The 12,049-nt window shown below is 43.1% G+C and overlaps 1 protein-coding gene across 2 annotated transcripts in view; it reads right to left on the reverse strand.

Moving 5' to 3' along the window:
• Positions 1-201: 201 nt before the first annotated feature.
• The window catches only part of igf2bp1 (insulin-like growth factor 2 mRNA binding protein 1), a 57,106-nt gene continuing 45,258 nt past the window's right edge, over positions 202-12,049 (reverse strand). For both annotated transcript variants that reach the window (XM_032537992.1, XM_032537991.1), the window contains exons 11-15: positions 11,889-12,005; positions 10,589-10,663; positions 9,873-10,004; positions 9,117-9,230; positions 202-8,045 (exon numbers count right to left, since the gene is read on the reverse strand). In XM_032537992.1, the coding sequence (XP_032393883.1) occupies positions 7,890-8,045; positions 9,117-9,230; positions 9,873-10,004; positions 10,589-10,663; positions 11,889-12,005 (594 nt within the window). In that variant the 3' untranslated portion in view covers positions 202-7,889. The remainder of the gene's footprint in view (positions 8,046-9,116; positions 9,231-9,872; positions 10,005-10,588; positions 10,664-11,888; positions 12,006-12,049) is intronic.

The following is a 12,049-nucleotide window of genomic DNA, read 5'->3' on the forward strand; positions in this document are numbered from 1 at the left end:
GCCCGCCCATGAGAAAAAGAGAGCCATCATGGCTTTCAAACGAGCAAAGTGGCAGTTGGTCAAGGCCACCCCCCCCCCCATTTTTCCCCCTATCCCTCGCTGTTGCAACAGTGTGAACTCCCCCATTGTGGGATTAATGAAGGATTTTCGTTCTTTTTATATGACGCACACACACACAAAGACCACACGGAGGAAAGGGGGTCCGTTTTCTCATCTTTAATAACACATTCATATCTATGCTCTGTTTTGTTTACAAGGAGTTTAAAACAAGTGTTGATGAGGACTAAAGGAATCAGGCAGGCAGAGGGTGAAAGTCCATATACTGTAAAGGCCAAAAGGCGCCAACCGCTGGAAGGAGGAAGACTCGGCCCGTCTCACACTCGTTGCCATGACTGCAACATCAAAGTACACGCAATTTGGAGGCTGAGCCCGGATCAGATTAGTAGGGGTGTAAGGGTATCGGTTCACTGATCCACGATCCAATCTTATCTGTGCAGAGGGAAAATCTCGATACACATTGTCTGTAAGATTTCCCTTAGTTTTTTTTATAGATTCACGTTTTATGTTTCTTTAGAGTACTGCATGGCGTGGGAAATACGGCGGCAGCTATGGCAACCAAAACTTGCGCGTGTTAATTTTGGAACCGGTGATTGGATTCAAAACCAATGTTCCATACAATTACAATAAAAGAAATGAGAGGGGGGAAAAGTAATGTAATTTCCAATCAGGAACCGGTTCTGGATGCCGGATCCCAGACATTAAAGATATGGTCTTGTATCGGTCGCAGAACCCTGAACTGGATCATCAATCAGAATCATGTTCAACAGACTTTAAAGGAACACGCCGTCTTATTGAGACTATAGCGCACCGTATCCCCCAGAGAGAATACATACTGTACATCACCCCCCCACCCCCCTGCCAGCCTAGCCTGGAGATAACCGCTCCAACCAGCCTACTGCTCCCAATAATGGACAAAATAACGCAAGGTCACATGAGACACCGCCCACTTCTGACCTTATTGCACACGCTGGGACTGTACACGTGCTGTCGGCGTGTTCCTTTAAGATATCGGTAAATCTCGCGTCGATGTATCGCATCGTGATGAACCCCCCCCCCCCTACAAGATTGGTCTAGTCCAGCATGAGGGGGACTCCTCTCTCCTTCCACCGGCAGCTGCGCAGTCAGCTAAAACAAACAGGTCCTTTTGATTTCCAAACGACTCGTTAGAAGGGAAAATAGATCACTGATCAGTGTGGAAGGTCCTCGCAGGGCGCTCTAACTCATGTAGGCTTTTCACAGAGAGAAAGAAAATACTAAATGCACCCAAACACAAGAGATACAATCTGCTGTCATCAAAAAAAAGAAAAGAAAAAACATTAGAAGTCAACCAAAATAAAACAAGAATATTTTTGAAGTTAACAAAGTGTAAGTTGAACAGAAAATGAACAAAAGATAATGCAAATTGGGTAAAGAGAAATCTCATTGATGTTGGTTTTTTTTTTTTTTTGTAAAGAAGAAATTTTAAAAAACAAGGTGGCAATTTGCTGTCTCCGCCCTTTCAGATTACTATTCCATTTCATAATCCTTTTTGGAAAAAAACAACAACTAAGAGAAAGAAAAGAAAATCATCTTTGGAAGAAGTCAACTTTTTTTTTTTTTTCCTTTAATAGACTATCCACTACAGTATATGGAGATGCCGCTACCCAGATATTCATTTAACTATATTTCTTTCAAGCAAAAAAAAATTTTTTTGTGTGTTTGTGTCCTTTTAAAAAACAAAAAAAAAAAAGAAATAAAAAAAATACCATTTACCTATTTTTTCCCCCAAGAGGTAGATCAAAAAAACAATTACATGGTGACAGGTGTCGTGCCCCTTGATTCAGGAGGTGAAATCACAGGGAGGTGGAGGCGGGGCAGCAGAGGATTGTGGGTAAGGCCAGCGGTCGGAAGGCAGGCGGTGATTGGTCCTGATTCAGAGTATTGTGACTGGGCCAATCAGCTTCAAACAGTGACGGTGTAAAAAATAGAAACTGTTCCAGGAAGCAGAAAGTTAACACCTGGTTGTGATTGGGCCACACGTGGACCAATCAGATTACTCGTCCTAGCTGCCCCCGGCACACCACCCAACAATGTGTCGGTATTGTGTTTTTTTTTTTCTTCTTATTTAGTCATTTATCTTTACAGTCCCACCGTTAAGCTGGAGAGGGACAGTTTCAAAAAAATAAAAAATAAAAATAAATTAAAGTCAACGAGTGAAGAATAAACAAATTGTGACTATAGAACAAAAAGGCCGTCTGTCCTTTCTGTCTGCATGTCTGTCCGACTGTTTGCTCTTGTCTGTTTGCGAAAAAGAAAAAAAGGAAAGAAACAATCTTCTTGCTGAGTTTGCTTATGTTATTTGTGAGGTAGCGTTCCTAGTTATGTGTCAAGAGGTTGGTTTGTTTCGTCTCAGTAGCGTGTCCCTCTACCCGCTCTCCGCTTTTGTTGCAAATTTGTCGACGCTCGGCGCGCGTCTCGACCGAGGGGTGGCGAGCTTGGGGCGTGTGGGGGGGGGGGGGTCTGATTTTACACGACAAGGAGTTTGCACTGCTGTGTCGCAAAATCTGTCGGTCAGTCTGCCGCCACAAACAAGAAGCCGGGCAAGGCCGTTTCCCCACAGCCAGCTCTCCCGTCTTGAAATAAAGGACGACCCCAGAGACACTCAACATTACTGATGACCGGTTTCTAAAGCGTGCCGTAGTCTTTTAGATTGACGGGTTTTGCGTTACGTTTCCATGCCTTTCACTGCACTATGCCAGTCAGGCTGCAGGTAAAATGGCTGTGCGCGATCACGGAAGGCTTGTATCACGTGGACGCGTCGACAGTTGTCATTACTTTGAATTCCTCATAAGGGCGACAGAACTATAACTTTAAATCTGCTTTAATTGATATTTGTTGTATTACCAACGAAGGGCCTGACTTTGGGTTCAAAAATTGAAATTTGGAACACTTCATTTCCAGCATTCTGGGGAATTTTCTAACAATTTGTGGCTATTCCTCCATCAAGTCACGCCCAGGAAATAGTTCTTTGGGCTGGGTTGCCAGTTTTGATTATTGGGGGTGGTAAATTATGCCTACGTTACCAACAATGAGCACGTAAGGTGAGGGGGGGGGGGGTCACCCATAGTTCCCCCTCAACTCTACAGAGCGTTGGAAGGCAGATGTGAAACGAATGCTTTTTGGTGAGAAACACTGAATTTGAATGATTTCTTATCCACATGGTACCTTAATGTGTTAGGTCATCACCAAAGTATAATGTCAAGGCAGGTTTCTGGGGTGGGGGGTGCCCTGCGGGGGAGTTATGCCCAGGACCCCGTTACAAGTTAATTCGGCCATGTTGGTTTTCATATTGTAGTGAAATTGATTTACAAATCTAAATATGCGGTTAGGTTTGGCTATAAATTTATATTTTAGAAATTGGTCAACAGTAATATCACTTAGCAATGTGTAGTAAAGGGGACAACACATGCACGGGGGGGGGGTCCTTTAAACAGTCCTGGGATAAGCTTGATGAGGGTTCACTTTCGAGGGCGCAGAAATGATCCAGATGACTCTCGCAGCAGAGAGGAAAAACCAGATGCAACATCTGAAAGGTGGAATGATGCAGGCTGATGTGTGTGAGCCATGGTGGGGGTGTGTGTGGTGTGTGTGTGTGTGTGTGTGTGTGTGTGTGTGTGTGTGTGTGTGGGTGTCAGGTCGTTTGCTCAAATATGGCTCTATACTGCATTCTGCCCCCCCCCCCTCCCATGGGTTTGGCACAGTCACTGTAACGTACTGAGCTACATGTTAGTCGGTTATCATATTAATAGCTGCTTTGTTAGATTTGTGAATTTAAAAACAAAACAAAAAAGAAGAAATGATCAACAAGGGTCATTGCTCCAAAAAATAAGAGTCAGAACAACAAAAAAAGAAATATATATATATATATATATATATATATAGATATATATATATAGAAGGTGGTTAAACGAAGAAAAAAAAAATCAAAAAGGTCTTGAACAGAAGTGAGCAAAAAGAACACGATGGAGACCAGCGCAAGAGAGGGCGAGGGACCCTGACGTTCCCGCCGCTCCAAAAATGAAAGATTCTGCTTTTTTTTTTTTTTTTTTCCAAACAAAAGAAATAAAACATCTCACTCTTCTCCCGGAGTACAGAAGGGCAACAGAGGGAGAAAGCATTCAATCAATTGAAGGGAGGAGGAGAAGTGGGGGGGGGGGGAGGGGGGGTAGAGAGATGGTGGAATACATCTGACCACCTCCCTCCTCCCTCCTCCATCCCTCCCTCCTCCTTCCTTCACTCGCCACCTTCTCCTTTAAAGAACTGCATCAGGTGTTACGGGAGGTTTCTTAGTCGTTTTTTCATAGTTTGTCAACATTTTTGTCATCAATTAGTGCAACAGTACGTCCCCAGATGTCACGTCCAAATAAAGCTTGCTGTTATTTGTCAAAACTAAACAAAACAAAGAAAAAGAAAAGGAATCCTAACCGATCTGAATGGCTGAAGGCTGAATAATGAATCCTAAATAGCGCGTCTTGGTGGTTGTGGACAGAGCTCTATGGTTCGGGAAGGAGGCGGAAACGCGACACAGGACAAGAAGCGTGTTGAACTGTGACGTTTACCGCCTCTGGACAAAAAGAAAAATGGAAGCATAGACACGGTAGAATAGACTTTTTCCCTGTTTGATGGTGAGCTGGCGGGGGAGCCGATGGAGATTGGCGGTGTGTGTCGCCGAATCGGGTGAGACCTTTAAAAGATTGAGTTCTCTGGCAGTGTCCTTCAGTGACTTGGTGCGATCTTTCCTCTCTCTCTCTCTCTCTCCCCATTCTGATTATTTTTCTCCAAAAATACAAAAGTATTGTGATCACCATTTTTTTTAAACATCTTATGTACAGGTTTAAATCGACTACTCAGCTGTGTTAATGTTGTTTTGAACTCTCTCGCTCTCCTTTTTCTGCTCCCATTTTTTCAAAGGTTCTTGAATCTCTCTCCTCGGTCCGTTGGAACACAGACAGAAGGCCATAGGTTCTCTTCCTACTTTTTTCTGTTTTTTTTTCTTTAAGTTTCACCCAACCACATCCCCTGACAGAAATGAACATTTAAAACCAGTGAATGCACACACACACACACACACACACACACACACACACGCACACAAGCGCGCACACGCACGCACGCACACACACACACGTAGCCAACAGGGAGCATTTGAGGTGTCATGGTCAGTGCACAGGTAATAAATATTCACATTCAGAGAAGTCAGAGCTAGTTCAGGTTTTGTGTGTGTGTGTGTTTGTGTGTGTTTGTGAGATAGATGTACAATTACACTGTAGATGGACCACTAATACTCTGATCTGACATGTTCCAAACCAAGTGAGAAAGGTAAAGAATTTGGCCTTAAAAGTTGACTCTTGCACGTCTTTTTGTTTTTTGTGGGAAACTTGACCCCTTGAACACCTAAAGCCCTCTCATGTTTGGCGCTTGGTGATGATGTCATCACAATAAGGCAGGAGTGGGAGGTCCTTCGGGGCACAGGGCGGGCCGGGAACCCCGGGGAGTGGCCAATCGCGGTCACACAATACGGGTATGTCTCTGATGACATGGGCTCAGTAACAAAGAGCACCCGGGGGCGCGTTGGCCACCGTGTGCACCCTAGGACCGCCCTCTCGAGTTAACACCACTCCCCATTGGCCAATATTTCAGACAACGGCAGCTCCAATCACACGTCAGGAAGACAGAGAGCTTGTTTCCTCACCTTGAAAAAGGCTAAATGGCACTGGACCCATTTCCTCTCTAGAGCAGCAGCTTATCTCTCTCTGCTTTGGAAAAACACACAGCCTCGTCGTCATCCTGAGCTTATTCAACCATCACACTCACTCACACACACACACACACACACACACACACACACACACACACACACTCACACACACCCACACACACAAACCCACACAAAAAAACAGAAAAAAATAACCAAAGCAACAAGACAATACCTAAAAAAAAAATACTTTTTTCTTTAAAAAAATAAAAAATATTCAGGACTATCAGCTCTTTCTTTTTTTCTTCTTCTTCTTATATAAAAACACCAGCAAGCAAACAAAAAAAGTTAGGAATACTGAGGTAACTTTACCCTGAGGTAGGTTTTTTTTCGTTTTCATTTCTTCTCTAATCTGTTCTAATCTTGGCGAGAGCGTCCACACTGCGACCCCGCCCCTCATTATCATACGCGGGCGGGGTCTGGAGGCTCCGCCCACAGGCCTTCGGCAGATCGGGAGAGAGGACGAGGAAGCCGCTCCCCTTCGGTCTGATTTTACCTTCTCTGGGCTCAAGGCAAGGAGCTTTGTGGAAGACTTAGCTTTTTGTTTTAGGTTCCCACGCTCGGCCCAAGGCCAGTCTTTCATATTCATACGAGCACGAGTTTGTCCAAAAGACAGCGTCAATGCAGGGATGGTCTTAAGGACCCCAGCTCCTCTGAGGAGAAAGCCACTGCTGTCCAAGACTGGCCTCGAGTGTATCAGCGCTGAAAGAAGCCAATGAGCAGAAAGTCTCAGACACTCCTTTGTCTGTCTGTCATTGCGGATCTTCTTCATACAGGTGTAGCAGAAACCTCACACCTGACTCGCTGCCTTCAATCCATTAACTGGAGGGGCCGGGCTAACTCACATATCATATATATATAATATATATAAAATATGCCGTTTAAGGGGTGGGCCGCTAGCCAGCTAGCATAGCTGCTGGCTGTTGTTTTTTTTTGTTATTTTACAAAGGTGTTTTACAATGGTTTCACATGTGTGAGCTGAGCCGCTGCAATAGAACTGCAGGGCCAGCTGCGACTGCCGATCCCCTTTCTGTCTCTTGCTGCGCCTTCCGCCACACGGCTAAACGTGGAAAGGGCCCCAGTGCCTCCCCAGCCTCCGGCCGCGTTGTAGGCTACCTTTATGCTACATATCATAGACTGGAGACTGGGAAATAGACAGAAGTGCCCTTTTTTTTTTTTCAAGGCAAGGCGGCCAGACACAGCATTTCTTAACATTTACATGAAGATTATATATTTACAACCTCCTATTTTCTCCTTTTTTTCCCTCCTAAACTCTCCGCTATTCGGAGAGGTCTTTATAAGAGCAGTGTTAACATCTGCGGCCCCTCTTCTAGACTTTCATTGGCTCGGAGGTTAGAGGTGGGTGGGGCTAATGCCAGACCCGTGACCTATCCCCCCCTGTGCCGCTGCAGCAGTTTCCCTGCTCTCTCTCCCGGCTCTGCCTCACTGCATTCTATCTATAATAGCTCTGAATAAAACATTTCTATACATATATCTCTATGTTTTAAAAAAACAAAACACCCTTAAAATACAGGACTGACTGCAGATGGTGGGAGAGGTCTGTAAGGGCCGGCAGAGGGACTAACGGGGCCCTGCTAGTGTGTCTCAGGTGGGAGCCATGGTGTTGTTTCCACCTGTCTGATGCAGCCCTGCCCAGGCACACCAGGAGGACACCGCTCCTCCCTCTCTCCATCCCTCCTTTCCTTCATCCCTCCATCATCACTCAGTCTCTCTTCTGGCCTGGCATCTGGTTTCTGTTCTCAAGTTACGTTTCATCTTAATCCCGTTTTTTTTTTTTTGTAATTCATTTCATCTTTTGATTTTATTCATCTTCTCTCTTCCTCTCTTTTTAACGCCGATCTTTCTCTCTGGCTGTCGGGCGTACTCCCTCCCTCTTTATATCTCTCCCTGTCTATCGCTGGGTCCGTGTGTCGCTCTCCTGTATCCGTCTGTCTATCCGTCCGTGCTTGAGTCTGTCCGTCTGTCTGTCCGTCAGGCAGGGGCCCCCATGGCATGTGAGAAAGGTGCGGGGCCCTCACTTCCTGCGCGGCTGGTGCTCCTGACTCAGTCCCTGCGTGGGGCTGCCCATCTCTGTAAAGCCCTGGGGGTTAGGGTTAGGGCCCGGGCCCATGCCGCCTTTCTGTGGCTGTTTGACCTGGGTCAGGATGTCCCGGATCTTCCTCTGAGCCAACTGGGGGACAGAGGACAGATGGAAATGGTTTGTGGCAAAAACAAAGCTGCACTAGTCAGGATCTGGGAGTCAGGATCTATCCATCTGAACCCCAGCTAAAAGGAGAGTGATAACTGGACTGGTATTTGCCAGAAACAGGACTTTAAATGGGTGCTAATGTTGCTTTGTGTTTGCTGGATGTGTAAATAAGCAACTATATGAACTTTTAAGGGGATAATATCTCAGTAGTGTGTTTACAGCTTGTTACAAGACGCCAAAGAAATTAATAAATGCAAGTGTAAGTTGGAAAAGAAAGGTTGACAGGAAGATATAATTATAGTATCGTCTGCATAAAAATGCAATGATGCCCAACTATGTGACGAAAGAGAAGCATGTATATAAAAGAATCGGGCACCAAGCTATGAGAACTAACAACATGACATTTGTCACTGATAACACTACGTTTATTTTGGTAACTAAGCTAAATACCAGTAGGTATAATTCCAGATGGGCCCTAAACAGCTAGCATAGCAAGCACAATGTATTAATGACAAAAACTGTGTTTAGGAGCAATTTACCCAACCATTAAGTGTAATCAACATTTTTGTTTATCAAATTTTCTGTTAAATAAGGTAACACAGACTAATTTCCTTTACTGTATGCTAACTGTCGTGCATAGTACAATGTACTTCTAACTTGACATTTGAATATGTTTTTGATCCAATCATTTACGACTTTTTCTTTCCTGTTCTTTCGTCCTTTTAGTCTGTGTTACCTTATAGAATAGAAAATTTGATACACAAAAATGTTGATTCCACTTAATGGTTGGGTGAATTGCTCTTAAACACAGTCAAAGAGGATTTGAATTGCTATTTTTGATCTCAATTCTTATTGTTTTTGTGCTGGGGATTTTTCTTTGGGGCTGGCTAAAACCTCTGGGGGCCGCCAAAAAATCCTCTATGCAGGACAAAACCCTGCAAACATATGAGTTCCTATTGTTGTAAAATGACTCGTGCCACCATAAAAAAAACTGGACATTTGACATATTGGCAATTGGCATGTAGTTATCGCTGGTAAAGCCTGATGGAGTACCTGGCTGGCGTAGAAGTGTCCGTTGATCTTGACGATGACCTGGTCGTTTTCATCCGGGGTCTGTTCCCTGGGGACCACCACCTCGGCCGCCGTCAGGTTCTGCAGCTCGTTCACCTAAGGACACACACGCTTTGTTACTTTAACAGGAAGTAGCACCCTGACGGAAGGTTGCAGGTTTGACGGCTAAAGGCGGAGGTTAGTTATAAAGTTGAGGGCAAGTAGAGCTGACTTTTTAAGCAATGCCACTGTCAAAGACTAATTTTCAATATCAGAATGAAAACACACACACACACACACGTATATTAAAAAAAAAAAAGTTACTTTTCGTATGTGTGTGTGTTATATATATATATATATATATATATATATATATATGCATATGCATACAGACACACACAAACACACAGACACACATACAAAAAGTAACGTTTTTTCTTTTTAATCGAGAATTGTTTTTGAAATGAAAATTAATATTGAATCAAATTTTAAGCCTAAAACTAATTGAATCAAATCGTGACATTTTCTGAATCAAACACCCCTACTCAGAAGTACGTGGTGTAATGCATTACAATTCAGAGACAGTAATATTGTAATAACTAATTACTCTCAAATGAGAGTTACTAGTAACCTGTAATGCATCACATTTTGGAAGTAACTTGCCCAACACTGGTAGTATATAGTACTATAGTACTGAAAACTAAATGTGCTTGCAGACTGGACTTAAAAGATGGGTGCATTTAGGTTCAGGTGGCTTACCGTCTTGCCTCCCTTGCCAATGACCCTGCCTGCAGCAGCAGCGGCCATCTTGATGTGAGTCTCCAGTTTGACCTCCTCCTTGGGCCCGAAGAAGTTCTCCTCCTTCAGTTTGCCATAGATTCGGCCCTGAGCCTGCGGGAGGGCGACAAAGAGGTTGATAACCCATTTTAATATTGTTGTATTACAAACAGCAGCTTGTAATTTTAATTTCTTTGTTGAACCAGAATTAGACTCATTGATCTTAAGAAGCTCTTTTACAAGTGTGTCCTGACCAAGACAGGCAGCGGCACAACTCACAGACATAAAACATAACAATTCACAATGAAAATACATAGTAAAATTACAGGGTCATAGATATCAAAGTATACAACAATGTTCATCAGAAGGTATATACAGCAGGGATCAAACAGATCAAAAAACATTTACAGCCAGATGTCCCTGTCTCCATGTCATTTAAAAATGATTTTAAAGCCCCCATATTATGTTTATTTTCAAGTTCATAACTGTATTTTGAGTTTGTATGTGTGTGTGGAAGCACCAGAGGCACAAAATGCCACTCCAAATCCCAGAAAAAGGGATTTTTTTAAATAATATGGGCACTTTAAAATCATCTAATGACACCAAGGAAGGAGGAGGAAGCAGCATATTCCAACGCCCTTTTACTCAATTCAGTGTGAAAGATACTTTGCTAAATAACTGGGATGAGTCGTGTTCACCTTAAACTGAGCTTCGGGGGGGCCGGTCACTATCACCATCCTCATTTTGGAGTCTGGAGATTCAGCCGGGGCGATCTGGAGGGGAGGAGAAACACATCACTGACCTGACCTGTAGTGGAAATATATGACTGTGTCGTCCATAAAACCGGTCAAACACATCTGCCGCTATATATCTATATCTATATAGATATAGATATATATCTATATAGATATGCTCTGAGACCAGGGGATATTTCTTCTTCTGTGTTTTGTGCTGCCATTCTGAAATGTCAGGTTCTAGCAGTTATTGTCTAAAGACCAGCAATGCTTTTTTTAGCTGATAGTTGTTTTATCTTGTCTTTTCTGCTTTTTTATTGTCTTGTCATAAATGTTATGAATTTCATTTTTTTTTTGTTACCTTTGTGTTGTCTTCCCGTCCAAATTGGAAATCAACACTTTTGTTGAGGGTTTTCATCAATGTTTTTAAGTTTTTGTCCCTTTTTTCAACACTTTTGAGGCTTTTTTTCCAATGTTTGTCACTTTTTTTTGATGTTCAACACTACGTAACACTAACTTACTAACTTCAGTTTTACAGTTATTTTAGAAATTTATGGTCAATAAACCTCATTTATAGGAAATTATACCTAATGTTTGAGTTAGAAAATCAGAAATTAGGACTATTATTTTGACTAAAATTAAAGGAAGGGATGTTGATGGATAATCCCAGACTGGAATATGTCAATACTATTTCAAAACCACTTCAATTCCCAATTATTTTGAGGAATTAAAAAGAACATTGATATATGAAAACGGGTCCATTTGACCCAAGGACAACATGGGGGTTAAATACTTTGTGTTGCATATTATGCATGAATTGTGCTACATGAATTCCCTTCTCCCAATTTGAGCAGTTGGACGGTAACAGGATCCTTTGATGTGAGTCGTTATGAAAAGTATTGTGATGCTGTCCTACATGTACGCTCACTACACACTAGGGATCATACTAAACATGTAGATACCGGTATCCTGAACAATACCGTTTTTAATACCAGAAATTACAAAATTATGGTGCAAATCTTTTTTTCCCCCATTTTCTTTAGCTCCTTCACACCTGTGTGGCACACACGGTTTGCACGCATCTTAAACTACAACAGCAACACACGTGATTCCCGCCTCTGTGCTTAACGTTAGCTCGGAAGCATGATTAGATCTTGATACAACCCAGCTGCATGCTTATTGGCTCACTGATGCTGATTAGATTAGATTAGGTATTGAATTTGGTATCGAATGATGAGGCACACTTCGATGCCCTACTGCACACCTTGATGGAGGCCCCAGCGAAGCGGCTCAGCTGTTTGATGTGCTGTCCTTTCTTTCCAATGATGGCTCCCACTGCCTGTGCTGGGATGTACACATGGACCGTCTCCTGCTCTGGAGCCTGACACACACACACACACACACACACACACACACACACACACA

Source organism: Etheostoma spectabile, chromosome 15, assembly GCF_008692095.1.
Source record: "Etheostoma spectabile isolate EspeVRDwgs_2016 chromosome 15, UIUC_Espe_1.0, whole genome shotgun sequence".
Lineage (NCBI taxonomy): Eukaryota > Metazoa > Chordata > Actinopteri > Perciformes > Percidae > Etheostoma > Etheostoma spectabile.